The 17,188-nt window shown below is 55.0% G+C and overlaps 5 protein-coding genes across 5 annotated transcripts; 1 reads left to right on the forward strand and 4 right to left on the reverse strand.

Moving 5' to 3' along the window:
• Window positions 1–1,151: 1,151 nt before the first annotated feature.
• On the reverse strand, window positions 1,152–3,157 carry TGME49_273995 (hypothetical protein; the record flags this gene model as incomplete). The annotated part of the gene is made up of 2 exons (XM_018781707.1): window positions 1,152–1,489; window positions 2,344–3,157. 2 exons carry the CDS (start codon window positions 3,155–3,157, stop codon window positions 1,152–1,154), a joined length of 1,152 nt encoding a protein of 383 aa, XP_018636744.1.
• Window positions 3,158–6,239: 3,082 nt separating this feature from the next.
• On the reverse strand, window positions 6,240–8,192 carry TGME49_273990 (CobW/P47K family protein; the record flags this gene model as incomplete). Its single annotated transcript, XM_002365959.1, has 1 exon — window positions 6,240–8,192. One exon carries the CDS (start codon window positions 8,190–8,192, stop codon window positions 6,240–6,242), a length of 1,953 nt encoding a protein of 650 aa, XP_002366000.1.
• Window positions 8,193–8,487: 295 nt separating this feature from the next.
• Window positions 8,488–10,913, reverse strand: TGME49_273985 (hypothetical protein; the record flags this gene model as incomplete). The annotated part of the gene is made up of 3 exons (XM_018781706.1): window positions 8,488–8,504; window positions 9,293–9,597; window positions 10,783–10,913. 3 exons carry the CDS (start codon window positions 10,911–10,913, stop codon window positions 8,488–8,490), a joined length of 453 nt encoding a protein of 150 aa, XP_018636743.1.
• An 872-nt stretch (window positions 10,914–11,785) lies between these two features.
• On the forward strand, window positions 11,786–12,550 carry TGME49_273980 (hypothetical protein; the record flags this gene model as incomplete). The annotated part of the gene is made up of 1 exon (XM_002365958.1): window positions 11,786–12,550. The coding sequence occupies exon 1, from the start codon at window positions 11,909–11,911 to the stop codon at window positions 12,548–12,550; it is 642 nt and encodes a 213-aa protein (XP_002365999.1). The 5' UTR covers window positions 11,786–11,908.
• Window positions 12,551–14,390: 1,840 nt separating this feature from the next.
• On the reverse strand, window positions 14,391–16,479 carry TGME49_273970 (CorA family Mg2+ transporter protein; the record flags this gene model as incomplete). Its single annotated transcript, XM_002365957.1, has 1 exon — window positions 14,391–16,479. One exon carries the CDS (start codon window positions 16,477–16,479, stop codon window positions 14,866–14,868), a length of 1,614 nt encoding a protein of 537 aa, XP_002365998.1. The 3' UTR covers window positions 14,391–14,865.
• Window positions 16,480–17,188: the final 709 nt, after the last annotated feature.

Consider the following 17,188-nt stretch of genomic DNA (forward strand, 5'->3'; position numbering starts at 1 on the left):
AGTGTGCCAGCCCCCACTAGAAGGCTTGTCTCCCAATGCGTCGAGGTCTCGAGTGCCTGCGAGAGATTCCAGGCAGTGCCAAATTCCGTCAGAAACCGTTTACGCCTCTTGCGCAAGCGCTCCTGAATCGAAGCGCATGCAGTCCGGACGTAAACGTCGAAATGGAAGAGCGGAAACCTAAGCGCTCCTCCTAGCGTCCCAGGTTAGCGGGAGCCCCAGCGCGCCTCATTTTTTTCAGTTCCAAATGGGTTGCATGCACCTACCAAAAACAATTGCAAAATCGCCGCTTCCTCCCCTGGCCACTTGAGACGAGAGAGGCAAAAAAAACTCTCTCTGTCGAGCTGCGATCTTTCTTGGACGCTCGGGCAGACGCGAACAAAAAACGATGGAAAAAACGGCTGTGTGTCTTCTGAAGAGCAATTTGTAGGCGACATGTTCGCGGCTCTCTGATGTTCAAATCATACTGAAGGAGTTTGTCTTTCAAAGAGTCGTTGAGAAACACTGACATCACACAGCATGGTTAGGAAAACGCATGGAACTGACGAGGCCTGGGGCCAGCCACAAGAGAGTTCCGTTTGTACGAAAGGCGAGAGCGAAGGGAGTCTGGAAGTCCGAGGCAACGTTTCCCTGAAACGCGTCAGGGTACGCCGTAAAAACCTTGGGGGGCTTGAATTCGGAAATCGATAGCTGTCGCTTCTTTCTCCAACCGAAGAACAGAAAACAAAGATCCAACGGCTTCCACTCAAACACGGGCGGGTCGTCGTGGAGGTTCGAGGCCTGGCGATGAGAGAAAGCTCGAGGATGGAACTTTGACAGAGATCAAAGCATGATGCGATCGCGTTTACCACGATCCTCTTTGCGAGACTGAGAATCCAAACGGCCGAGATATTCGCATCGATGCCGTCGGTCTCTGTTTGCCGGTTCCTGTGTCTCTGCTGAACTCGCCGACCTCTGGAGACACCAGTGGTAGACTTTGTCCAGGCACCTGGGCGCCATCGCTCTCTTGGCGTCACTCCAGGCCTCGCTCGCTTTCATGCGCAGCCTTCTCGTCTCCACAGGACTCTCTCCCTACTGCTTTCCGTTCTCGCTTTTTGTTTCTTTCCTCACGACCTCGCTCTCTGCCTTCTGCTCGCCACTTGACTGCGCGACGCCTACGCTCCTTCGTGACCTCGCTGCTGCCAGGCGTCCCCCAACGCGCGTCGCGAGTCGCGCTCTTCGTCGCGTTCCTCCTCGAAAGCAACTCGCACCGCTCGCGGCGCGTTGTGCAGCGGATCCCAGGACGTCTCGAAAGTGACGCTTTGCCCTGGGTGGAGAAGAAGATGTTCGACCTTCTGCGTCTCGCCAGCCGCCCTCGCGCCGGCCCCTGCACTCGCCGAAACTCTCCGCGACTTGCGGCCACCAGCAGGCGAAGACGCAGACGACGCAGAAGACGATGACTTGACGAAATCGTCGCGGTGAAGAAAGATGTGCGGTCCGCCGTCATCGGGGGCTGAGAAAGAGAGACAGAAGAGCCGCGGAAGCGCGAAGCGGCAAACGCAGAAGAAACACAGTTCACAGGAGCAGTAGCGAGGCCACGTTTCTCTCTGTGCGGGAGAGTCTGTTGCGTTTCGCGCCATCACTAGGAACCGCGTAGTCTCCCGCTTTGCTGCGCGTCGACATTGGACCGCCTGAGATCAACCAGTCGACCCCCTCGACGCGCCCTCCACAGCCTGTGAGGTTTCTAGCCTTCGCCGTCTCGATGCGTTCGATCTCACGGACCGCTCAGAGTCGGGGACAAGGCGAGCAGGGGGAGCAACACAGGTTTCTTGTCTTTGCGACGCGCCTCTCTCCCAGCGGATTCCCTGCGCAAACTGCCGTCGTTTGACGCCGAGTCCAGGAGAGGGCAAACGAGTGACTTTCGAGCGAACACTCAGACGTGTGCTGCGGCTACTCACTTGCGGAAGTTAGAAAAACTGAGCGGACAGTCTCACAGGCGTTTTCTGCAGCATTTTCGAAGACGGTTTCGAACGCATTTGCATGCGGCAACGAGTCAGACAAAAAGAAAACGCAAAAGAAGGCAAGAGGCACTGTGCACTCGACGCGGCAACCGAGTTAAAAGAATCCCATTCGGCATGCAGACGCAAAGTGAAAATGTGGACGCCTTGACTGGCACACGACGCCTCGCGCGATTTCCTGAAAGGCATCGGATACTGAATTCCAGTGACTCTTCGAGCTGTCTTACGCAGGCCAGTGAGGCGATGTTATGCACCTGTCAAACAAAAACAGAACGTTGCCGTTCGAACTGTGACGCGCGGCTCCTCACACACCGAGCCTTCTCTGCGAGTTCTCTCTTTCTCTCCTCACCGACGAATCCGCAGACGCGGTGATGGTGAACTTTGACAATGGTGCCATGGAGACGAGCTCTGGGGGCTTCACAGACGGCCGTTCTCGCAGTTGGTCTGTTACTCTCCTCTGTCGCGCTTCGCCTCCTTCCCTGCGTCTGCGAAAAGGCGCTCGCGCCGTCTTGCCAGTCTCCACGCGCGTCAGCAGCGTCCACGCAAGCTTCTCCGCGTCCGCGAGATCCAGCTATCCCCGGTCTCTTTCGTCCACCTGGAGACTTCTCTCCGTGCACCGAGTTCCAAGGGGAAGGGAAGCCAGAAGAGGCAGAAGGCGACGAAATCGATGAAGAAGCAGACGACGAAGAGAGAATCCTGTACGGAAGGCAAGCGTCGTCAGTCGGAGTGCCCACTGTTATTTCAACAGAAGAGAAACAGTCGTTGGCGCCCCTGCCTTCGTCTGGAATGTCCACCGCAGAGACACTGTGAAATCTCTGCAACTTCCAAGTCTCCCGTACAGACTTTGCAACAGCTTCTCGAGTTTCTTCCGACGAACCGAAGGAAGAAGAAGAAGAAGAAAAAAACACAGAGTGCGAGGCGTGGAGAGATAGATGAGGTGAATGCGCAGACAGCGAAGAGTCGCCCAGCCGAGGTTGAGGAGAAGAACAAGACGAACAGTTCGAAGCGGCACGGCGGTCTGTCCTTTCTCGAACGAACTGTCTACGCAGCAAGCAGGCAGAAGAAGGAAGACGTCGACAAGAAAGTGGGCAAAGAGGGGAAGGGCCAGAAGAAGCGAACTGTCGCAGAACGGACCGTCGACTCAGGTGCAGGAGATCCATCATCTTGAAATCTAAAATAGTGACGAACAAAGACGGCTTGTCGATGAGAAAAAGAGCGCGCCAGCCCCCCTGGAAAGCAGAGCAACAGAGGGCAAGAAGATACGCATAAAAATGTCGGAGAAGAGGGCAGAAATCGAAGAAGAAATGAGGTCGTCGGCTGCTGCCCGTGTGTTCCTTTCAGCTCGTTGAGATGACGGCGGATACGCGGGGGTCTCTTCGACTTCCAGGGAGGAAACGCGACGAAAAGGAAAGCCTCCACGAAAGAAAGACAAAGCCTAAGACTGGCAGGTAGGTTAGGGTAAGAGGCTCCACAGAACGCAGAAAAGTGAAGCAAGAAACTCGAAAAAAAAGTTCAGTTGCCGCATGCAGTCGGTCGCATGCACAACAGGACTTTCTGCCGCATTGACAAATAAAAAAGTATGTTCATTTACAGACACATAAAAATGGATGTTTATTTACAAATACGGACGTCTGTCAAAAAGTATAAACAACCTTGGTATGCGCTTCAGAGAAATCGTTCGACATGTTGCTCCAAACGAATTGAAATCGTGATGTCTCTCTCTGTTCTTTAAAGAAGTCTGCAGGGCATGTCGCGTTTTTTTTGACTGTTTTGCCTGTTTTCCAGATCTCACTGGGTATGGCGGTGTGTAGGTGAAATATCTTTGTAAATCTCTGGATGAAGGAGCTGAAGGAGACTGGTCAGCGCAATTTCTCTCGCAGCATTTGATGTGCAAAAGAGAAGACACAACAACAGCAAAAAGAAAAAAAAAGCATGGACAGTGGCTGAAGACAGATGGGGACGAACTTGAAAAGTTTAGATGCGTGACTGCAGGGAACCGAGAGTCCTTTTGACTTCTCGGCTTCGTATTGTCTTTCACCATGACGAACTTGCGTCTGTCGTCTCCTCCAGGAAAAGGTCTGTCGCTGTTTTCTCAGTCGTCTCTCATAAAACGCGTTGTGCGAGCCCCCTGAGACAGTGTGGAAGTCTTGCGTTTTTTCTCGGCTTCCCCAAGGATTCAGAGTCTCCTTCTCATCTGTTCCTCCATGAGGCGGTCTTTCTATGTAAGCAAAACGAAAAAGCCAGTTCGCTTCTTGTCAGTTGGGCTCCCTAGGCTTCGTCGACTGTCTATCTCCACACACACAGCACCAACGCGCTCGTCACCTCATACTCAAGTGTTCGCTTCGCTGGATTCTCGGCTATCACAGCGTTCGCCTTCTTGCCTTACACCTAACAGGATTCACAGCTGTGCCGAGAAGGAACTTAGATCGCCCCGGCCCTCGTGGTTACACTATGCACAGTGTGGAATGCGTTCTAGGTCGACAGGGATCGTCGCCGTATCGATGCTCGAACAAACTAAAATTAGGATGCGCTGAGCAAAGACCTTCGAAAACTAAGCCAGGCGTCCAGCTCGTCGCGCCACAGTCCCTATCAGACGACTCGTGAAGCGAAACGGATGCAGACAACGTAGCGAAGTTCCTGGTTTATGAGACGTCCTGTAGGGAACAGCGAAACATCACCGTATGGCGACCAGGCAAAAACAAAAAACGCAGATCCTAGTCCCTCTCTGGTTTGGACTCGGTAGAGACAGGAACGGGAACAGACACAACGTTTTGCTTCGGATGTTCTGTGGTTCTCTCTCGCTCTTCTGCTCCTCGTCCTCCTCCGTGATCGCAGATCTACGCAGCGGCTGGGTCAAGAGGAACTTGAGGCAACCTCGTCCGCACAGGTGTCTGGACAACTTGGCGGAATCGCGAAAAACGTATTTTTGTTGTTTCATTTCAGAGAGACATCTACTTTCGAGGGAGAAATCGACACTTTCAATGGACTGCGCGGGCAAGCACCTTGTCGAATTGCGGCTGCTCGACATCGGGCCTGCATGGAAACCGGTTTATGGTGGCACCGACGACAGTGCATGTTTTCCTTCACTTCTTTTTCTTTTCACGATCGGCTGCGCCTGTTTGTTTCGTTCTCTCTGGACCGGCGTAAACGCGTTGCGTCGTCCCGAGAGACCGACGAGGAAACTGGAAGCCTCTTTCAGCGACTGAAGGGGAACCTTCCGGACCGGCTCTCGGCTTTCACTAAAGAGCCGCATCGTTGGTGACGTGAGTGTCGGGGGGACAGTGCAGTCGACAACTTGTCGCGCCTCGCAGAATCTGTGTACTCTCAGAAAGCGCGCAGAAATACTCCTGCCTTAGAGAGACGACTCCTCCCCGCCCAAACCTCGCTGTCGCCTCCCGTATGTGAGCAGGCGACTCCCCTCGCCGGAGAAAAGAGTAGCGCGCCCTGTTTCGCCGTACATCTCACTGCTTGGAGTTAGTTCTAGAGTTAATTCACTGAACTTCAGTGGCCAGTGAAGCGTACTGACTTGTTTGAAATAGTGTCCAGTGAGACTTCATTGAGCGGCGCAAAGACTGTCACTTGAAAAAGACGTTTTTCTGCCATTCAAAGTTAAAGACTCGACGCTCGTTTCTCCAGTGACTCGTCTTCCGACCCCCTCCTCCTGTTCCTCCCCCGCGACTTGGCCGCCTGCAAGTCTTGCGGAACGTTTCTGAACAGCTTCGAAGACGACTCCCTATGTACTTAGACAGGAAACAGAGCCTCCGGGGAAAACGAGCACCTCAGTCAATACGGAGTTCGGTACTGGGTTTCTGGAACAGCGGTTACTGTTTAAAACACTAGCGGGTGAAAAAGACGAATTGCGTCCTTCACAGAAATCAACGTACACCAGACATCAAGCGATCGCGGCCTCTCTCTTTCTCTCTCTCTCTGAAAAAAACGAAGACACGTTCCTGCCGCGTTCCGTTCACGGCCAGAGTTCCTCGATCTCTTCGATTGATGTCACTCTGCATTCTTCCCCACAGACTTCCCTGTCTCCGAGACCTTCACCCTTGCATGTTGCTGACCGAACAACAACAGTCAGTACGGCGGCTAGAATCTCCTCTCTCTCTCTCTGTGTTTCTGCCGAGAGCGCGTTGTCGTTTCGTCTTCCACCTGCGTCTTCACTCTTCACCCGTTTCCTTCTTTATGGACGTTCCCCCGCTCGCCTTCTCCCCGCCTTGTCATATCTGTCTCTTTCGGTGTCTCCTACACGAGAAGTCGTTCTTCAAGACATCCCTCCAAGCGTCTTCGCAACTCCGCTGACGTGAGGCCCATCCCCACAAAGAGAAACCTGCTCTCAATGATTTCTTCGTGATTCTCAAGCCTCTCCTCGTCATCCTCCCGCCCCTCCCCCTCTCTGTCTGCTTCTGTTTCTGTTGTTTCTTTGGTGTGAGGACAGTGCGCCGGACAGGAGCAGTCTTCCCCATGGTGTTTGTGTTTCATCGCTCCCTGCGTTCTTCCCGGGCGTCTTCTCTTCACGCTGTCTAAACAATTCAGATCTATCACCCGGTTCACTTCGAAGACGCGACCGACGCCTTGAAGCTCGAACACCCCCCACACTCCCTGGGGTCGCGTCGCTGCGCCAGCTCCGCTGGTCTCCCCTCTCTGATCCCTTTCTTCGACTTCCGCCTCCCTCGCGCCATCCTCCACCCATGCCGCGAAAAGCGCCTTGCACCGAAAGACGAGAGGGCCAGCCGCGTTTCCAACGTTCTGGGAGGGCTCCTCACGCCAGAGTAACTCGCTGAGAAGTCTCTCGAGCCGCGCCAGAGACACCAGCTTGCATCCCCGTTTCTCTCGCCGCTCTCCGGCGTCTACACACCGGCCGAGGCCTTCGCTCCGGTCTTCTTCGTCTTCGCTCCGAGTCACCTTTGCGAGCAGCGAAATGCAGTGACTCTGAATCCCCCAGGGATTGCCCGGGCCTCTGCAAGGCGTCTTTGCTTCTCCCAGTCTCTCCCGAAGGCGCCCGAGCCTTGCAGAGTCGCTGGCCGCCTCGTCGTCTTGCGGCGGCTGTCCTGCTGAGAAGGGAGGTTCTGTTACGCGCATCTGCCGCGAAGCCGCCCCGGTCGCGTACGCCCTCTGGAACAAGAAGTCGTGGATTTGCAGGCCTGGCGACTCTCTCGCTTCTTCGAATTTCAAAGCCGCTCTTGACAAAGACGCCACAGGGTTCAGCGCCTGCAGCAGCTGCGTCGCCGCCTCGACTTCGCTCTGTCGAGCAACGTCTGTCTTCGTCACAATCAACTTGTCAGCGCATACGACTTGCTGCATCCAGAGGTCGCGAAAGAACTCCGAATCCGCCCACCGCTTGAGCGGTCGCGCGCCTTCTTGACCAGCCTCCCGACTCGACGGAGGAGGTTCGGGAGAGGCGCGAGACGGCAAGGAAGCGTCTTGCGTCTGCACTGACGGCGCCTGGCTCGCGTTGTTCGCGTCCGCCGCGCCTTCTTCCGGCGACTTCCAACTGACACCAGGGATGTTGCTCGGATCCACTAAAGTGACCAGGCCGTCCAAGTGCATCTGCTCCTGGAGAGGCTCATCCAGCCAGAAGGCCTCGACCAGCTGCTGGGGTGTCGCCACCCCGCTTGCCTCCACGACGATGTAGTCGAAGGAGTAGGGAAACTTCGCAAGCAGGGACTCGAGCGTGCGAATCAACTCGTCTTTTATGCTGCAGCAGATGCAGCCGTTGGGCAGCTGGTAAACTGTCTCGGGCAGCAGCGCCTCTTCGGACTCTCTTGGCTCGAGGCGGCTGATCTCGCCTTCAGAGCCGAGACCGGAGCGAGGCGGCTGCCTTCCAGAGGCCAGCGAGGCGTCGAAGGCCGCGCGCAGCGGCGCCTCCACGCCGCCCTCGACTGAGAACTCGTTCTGAACTGCGAGAATCCGCAGACCGTGGGGAATGGAGCCAGACAAAAGGCCGCGAAGAAGAGACGTCTTACCCGCACCCAGAAGTCCCGAAATAATGGTCACAGGCACCGAAGAAGAAGAAGAGGAAGAGGAAGAAGAGGAAGAAGAAGAGGAAGACGAAGTAGAGGAAGAAGCACGGAGGAGACAGGGTGGCGCGTCGTCATCCTCACTTGCATCCGAAGGACAGGGGGAGGACGAAGACTGCAGCTGTTCTGTTTCGCTCCTCTCTTTTCTCGCTCGCGAACGCTGTTCGCAGTTCTCCATGGTGCAGAGGTTCGCTTCTGTTGCTTCTTGCCGTGTTCGTTTTTCCTGAATCTCTTTGTCCAGCGTCTCCAAACCTGCTGCTGCGCTCTCCTCCCGTCTCTGTTGCAGACTCCTCTGCGTCCTTCCCCTCGAAAGGCGCTTCACGAAGACACAGAGATCGAGTCCAAGAGGTCCGCAAAAAAGGAGACGAAGCTCGCGAGAAGATGCAGAGAAGACGAGGACCTGGAGCTGGGCTTGCAGGGAGAGGTGTGAAAAGCACAGGAGAAAAATGTGCGGCGAAGCAGAAGGCGCTGGTTTACCCTGCCCGATGCGCTGCAAAAGCGAAAAAAAGCGACAGAGTTCAGGGTCCTGCGACACACAGGTTACTCTTCATCGGACGCCTGTGTGTGAAGCTGCACAATGATGCAGGTTCCACAATGCTGGGGCAGGACAAAGACAAGCGCGCGTAAAAATCGAGAGAAACGCGTTGACTCTTGACACTGACGAGACAGGCGCGACTTCTGCCGGAAGGGAGAGCAGTTTCTGAAGAGGAGTGAAGGAACAAATGGAGAGAACACCGTCTCCTTTGGGTCAGCCTGCCAAACAAGGAATCAGTTTCCTCTGATCATCGAAAAATCGCACAGGAAGCGCAACCTGCAAGGGAAAAAGTCACCGTCGAGGCCGATCTTCCGCGAGTCACATGCGGACGGAGCGATTCCCACATGCAAACGCGTTTCCATTTTTAAAATTTGGATTTTCCTCTGCAAGTGGCTTCTCTTTTACCCGCCATAATTCAGAACTCTCTTCGAAAGGCGTCGAGACAAATCTTCCTCCCGTCGGGACTTTCATCTCCGTGTGTCCAGTGGGTCCCCGTTCTCTTTTGTTTTCTGGATTTTCGCCGTTTCGCTGCTGCTGGGAAGCCACAGGGAGACTTGGAAAACTTGAGGCCAGAGTGTAGGGCACAAGGTGACGCAACAATGGGAGAACGCCCTCGGTAGCAATGGAGACAGAAGTTCAAGAGCAACGAAACCCAAGTCATAACGGTCTCGTTCGACAGTGCCCACGCGCGAAAGCTGTAGGCAGAACGGCGGGGGAGTGTCCGGGAAAAGAGAGTCGCTCACATCGCAAACAGCTTCCAAAAAGAGGAGAATTTGGAAACTGCCTGTATTTCCAACAGGAGTGGAGACGAGCCGAGTTCCTTGGCCTTTTTCCTGACTCAAGATCCTCTCCGTATTTCCATAGTCGCCTCACGCGCTCGGACCCTAAAGCCGCAACAGAATGTCTCTCTCCTGCTGAGAGACCGTCTCTGCTGCGTCCAGAGTCTGCTCTCATCGCTCGTGCGAGTTTCCAGCTTTGAACTGAACTGGTGTGAACGCAAAGTGGGCCGTCGAATACAGCGTCACGCACCTCAGTGCAAAGGTGCGAGCTGCAAGCAAAAAAATCCTTGCCTTAAAACGATGAGATCGGCCGCTGGCGGAAAACAAAGCTGGAAAACACTCTGACATCGCCGACAGGAGACCCAGGCCTGCCACAAAAACTGCTTCGTAGTAACTCGAAAGCGGCACAGTGTGTTGGTCAGGTCCCCCGGCGTCGCACACGTGGTGTCATATCTAGAAACACCATCTGAAGAGATATGTAATACAGAAACTCACACAGGCATATATATATATATATATATATATATATGCGGATAGATATTCACCTTTTCGTCGCGGGCATATACTACGAATGAGCATAGAAGTATTTGTGTGTGTCATTCTGGAAGCGAAAAAAGCCCACAATACAGCCATCAGCGAGCCGGCGTTTGTGTACGGAGTCAAGTTTCCAAAAGTTTCATTACGGATGGGCAAGAAAGAGCTCGACGAAGCTTATGCAAAATCTTCCGTTGTCTCTCAAGACCTTTGAGAGTCGAGCCCCAGAACCTGAGGGGCACAGGGTTTACGGTTTCGAAGAGTTTTTTCTACGCTCGCATATGGTAACACGCTGGACCAGAGGCGTTTCGCGTGTACTGAATGACCGGGGAATCCTCACACGAAGGAAAGCGGTCCTGTTTGTCGCCTCTTCTGGAGTGATACACTCGCTCTTCCGTTCTGGCGAGCTCCTGCGACCACGCTCTCTGAAAACTGCAGGTTTCGTCTTCCAAAGAAGTGAGCAGTTTTCTTTTTGTGCTCAGGTTTTCGTGGCGACAGGTGCAAGCCAGACGTGCTGCAGTGTCCACTCGATGCAGAGAAACGAGGAAACAGGATGCTCCATCCCCCGGCTGCCTCTTCGAAAACGCGGTTTTCTGGGCAACACTGGAAGTCATCTGTCGGCGGTAAACCGTAAACGCTGCGACCGCGCAACCCTCTTTGTGTTCGGCCACTTCTCTGAAGTCTGCCTATCCGAAGCCTCCACCAGAAACGACTGCAAAGTCCATTTCAATTGACCCCATTGTGGCGGAAACCTCCAGCGACGGCCAGTCTCGTGTACTCCAGCGTTGGTTTGGATCCCGACGTTTTTTCTTTCCGATTTCCCGGGTCTCGTGTGCTTTTCATGAATGCCGTGCTGGAGCGCGGAAACACCTCTTCATACATTGTGGGGTTTGGGGTTTTCTCACTGTGCTTTTACTTGCCCGTCTCGCCTGTATTCACAGGAGTTGGTGCCTGTTTTCAAATGTCGCGTGGAGTGCGCGTCGACCCCGGTGCTGCGGTTTCGCGGACGCCAGATTGATGCGCCGTTGATGCGCCAGCGGAGTCGGCACATTCGTTCTTGTTCACCATTACAATACGACAAGATTCTATTTGATGCAACCTGAGAATGGCGTCAGGGCAAAGCCTCGTGTCTCCCTGGCGCGTGTGCCTCGGTTTACCGCCGCCAGGCGCCGGTAAAGAGCAGAGCGCGCCGAGGAGGTATTTTGTCCTGCGAGCATGACAAGGGGTTTTGATTTCGAAGGAGTGTGTTCCCCGGATCCGGCGAGACGGGAAACATTTTTTTGCAGGCAACGCTTCAAAAGCAGCTGCGTAGGACCTTCTGCCCTTTTTGATGGTCACGGGTTGTTCGTGTGCCGTGCATCGGCCTAGCGCCTCGTCTCTGTTGAGCACGGTGTTCGTACGAGGATCGTACGAGGATAGGCAGGTCGCGAGGAAACGCGGTCAACGATGTACGTGCGTCTCGGCCCGAATCTAGCTGCTTGGCGCACTTACGGCTTCGACGGCAGCTTTCGTCCTGTTCTCGCGGGAGAGGCCACCGAAAAGTGCGAGAATTGTGCGCGGTTGTGTGTAGCGCAGGGCGCGGTCGACCGCGGCGGAACTTCGCATCCGGGGTGGGGTCTTCCCCCCGCTAGAAAAGGGAGCCCCTGAGCTGTGCCGCAGGCGCGACTGTTGCGGTCTCCAAAAGATGCACGTCAGAATTGTTAGTTTTGTCGAGTTTGTACTTTGACGCGTTGAATTTTGCATTCTTCCCTTCGAAAAACAGTTCCAGTTGTGGCAACGGACCCTACAAACTTGCACGCGTGCGCGGTTCAAAGGTGTTCTCCACGATTTCGAGCAACGCTCCTCCACCCTTCTGGAGCACGGGCGGTCGACCTCGACGACTTCCCACCACCCGTCACAGGCCCCGCGTTTCCCTCCAGGCTCACTTCAGTCCTTTTGCCCTCGCCGCCACCGTGCTTTTGCCGGAACGGATCTGTCCCCTGCAATTTTCCCCCCGATCACATCCTTTTCCGCCGAACGTGCATTTCCCTACGACCCGCAGTCAAAATGAAGCTGTCGAAGAAACTCGTTGTCGCTCTCTGCTGCTCGGCGGGCGTCGCCCTGAACGCCGCCGCGGGGGAATCCACCGGGGAGGCTGTGACAGCCGTTGCGACCCGGGAGATGCCAGGTTTTGAAGCACCCGAAATTGCCGACAACGTCGAGGAAGGCAGCGAAGAGCTGCAGATCGCCGCTCCCCGAAGCCGTCGCAGCAGCGCAGCCCAGTCCAGGAAGGGCCACCGCAATGCCGCCAAACTCGGCCGCGCCGCGGCAGTCATCGCCGCTATCCTCGCCGCTCTCGGCGGAGGCTACTACATGATGAATAAGGAAACTGGTGATGAGCAGTCTGCCGGTGACAAGACGCAGGAGGTGTCCGCCGAAGGGACGAAGAAGGTCGCTGATACCCCGGAGGAAGCGGCCAAGCCGGGCCCTGCCGCCGACGGTCGGAGGTTCCGCACGGCCAGAAATGCTCTGATCGGTTTGGGAGGCACCGCAGGCATTGCCGCTCTAGCTGCTGCCCTTTACCAGGTGATCCAAGGGGAGGGAGTCTTTTCCGACTTCCTCAATGGCGTTCCCACCACCGACGGCTTCGACTCCATGAACGGCACCTCTCGGCCCCCGTGGGCTCCGGGAGCAGGGCCCGAGAACTAAGTGGTCTAAGACAGTTCGCGCAGCGAGAGGCGACGGTTCAGAAGAAATGACGAGTCGCGCCCGTTGCTTGACTTCCCTCACAATCTAAGAAATGCCCAGATGCTGTGTGTCCACATCAGACAAGACTGCAAGGAAGGCCATTCACCGGCGCTTGTGTGCTACCTCTGCCGTTCCTATTCCACCAAAGAAACAGGCTGACGAGCGCCTGTCTAAAACTTGGGATCAAGTTAGCCGGTCTTTTGGTCCTCGTTGGCAGTCCGTTTTCTGCGTGTCTGTTGTGCCCCGCGACCTGGGGGTGTTTTTTTTTGTTTTGCAGTCGACGTCACTGTTGTTGCTTCCCTTCTCTTTGACACTTTTTTTCCTCGATAGTCTGCCGAACCTTGCGCAAACCAACAGTTTGCTGAGTGGGTTACATCTGGGCTTCTGGAACGGGACGCCACGATGCCACACGACCACGACGCTTCTTGACGGAGCAGCACCGGCACTCTCACGGCTCCTGCCCCGGATGGTCATCTCGAACAGCGTCCAGAGTCAGTGCAACACTCACTCATCGTCACACTTAGCGGGTTTAACCAAAAGCCGCCACAGTGACGCAGGCACAAAAGGCTTATCTATGCAGCATCGTTTCTAACCTGGAGAACGCTAGCTTTTGAACCCGTGTACCATGGCGTGACCACAGCAGGCGCACAGTCAGCGTGTAACTCCTTTTGACACCAGCAGAAGGCACCTCAGCAGGCAGACGGCATTTCGAACAGTTTCAGACGCCGCCGACGCGTGGTCTTCACTAAAAAGGTGCAGCTTTCTTCTCTTTAGTCACGCCTGATCGCGACTGTCCGTGGGTACCCACGATGTCGCCGTTCACATGCATAGCTTTTTAGTGTATGCTCTTCTAGGTGGTGCTCCGTCGAATCGCAAGCTGTCGGGTAAGCTTTTTCGCAAGAAAAATATGCGTCATGCGGCAACTGGTAGGAAGTTCGTGGTTCCGTGGTCTCCAATTGCGTCTGATTAGGTGAACGAAGTGATGCGTGCAGGCGAACGTGGGCTACGCGTTGGGTGAGGCGTTCTTTATGCGGGAGCGGGCAAGCTGTTCGCGTCAAGACGAGTAAGATTGCGCCGTGACATCCAGTTGGACAAGTCAGGAGGGAGGACATCTCGGCGGGCTTTTGAGGGAGACAGAGCAACGCAGAGCTCCACAAACAAATCAGGTTTTATTGGAATCGTTTCCTGCCAAGGAATGGATGCTCTGAGTCGTTCAGCAGAGGTCAGTAGGCCAGATTCGTCAGACTGAGGAGCCCGCATCTAACCGCTGCACGAAAAGACGCATTAGAATAGGAAAGAAATACAGTACGTTTCTGGAGTTCGCTACTAGAAGCGGGGTTGTTCAGGCAGGTTGTATCCGAAGGAACCGCCTCCAACATGTTTCAGGAACACGTCCGTTAACCCAACCCCTGAAGACTCCCCAATCTCGACCAAAGGTCGCCGATGCAACAGACACAACCTTTGTCACCAGTCAAGCAAAATACAGCTGAAGGCATACGGGAAAACAGAGCCGAGAAGAAAATAGCCGTCCCTTTGAAAAGACTTCTGTTCGCGTTCTAGAAAGCGTTGTGCCTGACCCTCCTTGTCCCATAACAATGAATCAAATGCGTCCTACGAATGCCCACTTCCCCTCCATCCCTAGCGTACATTCTCACTGTGATGACATTTGTTCCGCTCATAGATGGCAGTGAGCTGTCTATGTCTTTACACGATGGAGCTTGATTTAGAGCGCGGTTTGTCTCCCACTAAGTCATTGTTTGTAGACTTCTTAGGGTCACTGCAGTCAGTTGCTCGGGGTTGAACAGGTGGCTCTCTGAAATCAGGCGCAAAGAGGCCACTAGTCGGTGTCTTTCTTGTTTGGGAAGACAAGTGCAATCAAGCTACGGAAGACATAGTCTCCCGAGCAGAGATTTATGTACACCAGACAAGAAAGCGATTTCCCTTTTGCGTTCCTTTGCGCTCTAGTCACCGCCTCTGATTTTCCCACAGACGTGGTCGCGGCAATGGAAGTGGACACCCTTCCTTTGCCGTGTGATGAGGCGGACCAAACGCTCGTTAGAGTAGCTTTCGATCACCACAGTCTGGCCACCGCCACTCACGTGTCAGCGGCTTGCGTCGGAGATGTTTCAAGACGAGGCTGCTGTTTGTTGAACCATCGCTCCCGGAGAGTGGCCATAAAACAAGGTCCCTGGAGGAGTACGGCCGTCAGCCCCCCAATCTCTGGTCACAAAATATCCTTTTTCGCTGTGTCCGGGACCTTTGCTGAAGCAGGGAGACTAGATCCGGATCCTTCTGAGGAGCCAGCTGACGACGATTCCCGTGATGATGGTTCCCATGAAGATCGCTGCACTGATGCTCCAGAAAATCGTTTCGCTGGAGGGTATGTTCTCGAAGCCGTGGTGGATGTTCATCCCGAAGAACCCGGGGACAAGGGCAAAGAATCCCGTGATGGTCGCGAGCGCCGTCATCCACACGTCGGTCTTCAACAGGAAGTTTCGCTGCATCCCCAAGTGCAGCTCAATCATCGCGAGAGAGTCATCGATGTATTCGTCGATGCTTTTCACGTTCTTGAGCATCGCGTCGGCCTCCTGGGAGTAGCAGCCGAGCAGCATCTCGATTTCGTGCTTTACGGCGCGCTTTGTGCTGTGTGAGAGCGCTTCGCGGCTCTCGTCTTCCCACAACTCGGGGGTATCCCAGAACCGCGAGATGGCCATGCGCCGCAGCGACTCGTCGTCTCCCAAGACGTCGTTGAGTGCGGTTAACACGCCCGCCACTTCCGACTTGATCGTGTTGAGCATTTTTTGCAGGCTGTTGATGCTCAGAAGGATCGAGGAATTGACGCCTCGTCCAGTGCGCAGGTCGGCGCAGATTGACACGGCGGTCTGGCGCATTTCCCTGCTCTGCCTCGACAGCACCTCTAGCGACTCCACGATGGCGGTTTCGAGTGCGAGATACTCGAAAGGAGTCGAGGAGTTGAGAGCCACTAGTTGCTCCAGCTTTTCCAGGAGACTCGAGTCGATTTCTGTGGGCGGGGACGCGTCGCCGTTCCCGACGTCTGCGGCTGTGGCGCTCGAAACCGACAACACCGAGGACCGGGACTTATCTTGCGCGGAACTCGGGACTCCGAGAATTAGAGAGGCACCCGCGGAATTCGGCTTTTTCGTTTCCTCATCCTCCTCCCTGCTCAGCAGCCCCTGTCTGAGCAGTTCACACCGCCACTCGGTCTGCTCAAATTTCCGCGCTTCTCGCGAGAAATTGCCCCGCCCCAGAGGCAGCATGTACACTAGCCTGTGCAAGATGACAATGCGGACATAGGGCAACGAAACCAGCAGGCAGTTTCTCCTCGTGATAATCGACGACCCGTCGCTTCCTGCCGACAGGAAAAGGCGGATGTCTCTCACCTTGACGGCCCCTGGTGCCAGTTCGCAGGTTTCGGGCGGTTTTTCTTCTTTGCTGTGTTGGTGAATCTTAGCTAGCAAGTCGCAGATCTGAAACACGAACTCCTCGACACCCTGCTTCGAGATCGCGTACACCACGAACGCTCTGCTCCGAGCAGCCACGTGCTGCATCAGAGTCGTGCTCCGCCGCAGCGTCGGAGCGGTTTCGTCTCCCGAGTTCTGTTTCGACAGCTTCCCCGCCACAATGCTCTTCCGTTCTGCCCGCTCTCTCAACCGCGAAAGCTTCCGCTGGAGATACCCTCGCGATTCGCGGCTTCTCTTCCAGGGAACCTCCAGAGAACTCGGGACGCTTCCCGCTCGTGTCAGGTGTGGACTCCGCGAGGATGGTCTTTCCAGCTTCGTGTTTTTGGCGGATCGCGGCAGCAGAAAGTCCTCCTCGCTTCCGCTCCCAGACGGAGAATCACCTAGTGGATCGATGATGTACTGTTCCATTGGGAGAAAAAGGCAAGCGAAACAGAGAGCAGGACCGACCTCTCCCTTCCGGGATAAAATCCGGGCAGGAGTCCTTGTCTACATGGAGGCCAAAAGGAGGGGAAACGACGGGGACGCGGGCCTAGCACACGACCACTTGCCGCCAACAGCACTGCGAGTCTGCATATGAAATGCAGGGCACAAATATCGAAGAATGACGTCGTAGAAGCTCTTTGCTGCGAGCGAAAGCACTCAAACAAGGTAGCGGCGACGGGTAGTGGGTGAACCGGTTGCCGAGCATCGATTTCGATGATCCGAAAAATTCATTGAAATGACACATCTTTTCCGCCCTCCGATCAATTGGCTATTTCTCTCGAGGATTTTCGCCTGAACAGATCTTGCTGAGGAAATGCAGAAGACCCCAGCGCCGCCATGGAATGCCAGCCGAAACGGACATGCAATGGCTCGCAATGCCCGAATCCCGACAATGGCACAACCAGCCCCATAAAGTTCTTATTCGTCAGAAGGGACTAACAGATCTGGACTTGCCGCTGTATAAACGATTAAATGGCACTTTTCCAATGCACAGAGGCGGAGGTGAACCTTAACCCTTTGTGTGAAGTTGCCGCGACCGCGGCTTGCCACGACAACGAACAAGACACAACAAGCAGCGGTGTCGCGAAAACAGGTAGACAGCATCAAAGTGGCGCTAAATGCACGCCACCCGAAA

Source organism: Toxoplasma gondii, chromosome VIII (assembly GCF_000006565.2).
Source record: "Toxoplasma gondii ME49 chromosome VIII, whole genome shotgun sequence".
NCBI classification, from domain to species: Eukaryota; Apicomplexa; class Conoidasida; order Eucoccidiorida; family Sarcocystidae; genus Toxoplasma; species Toxoplasma gondii.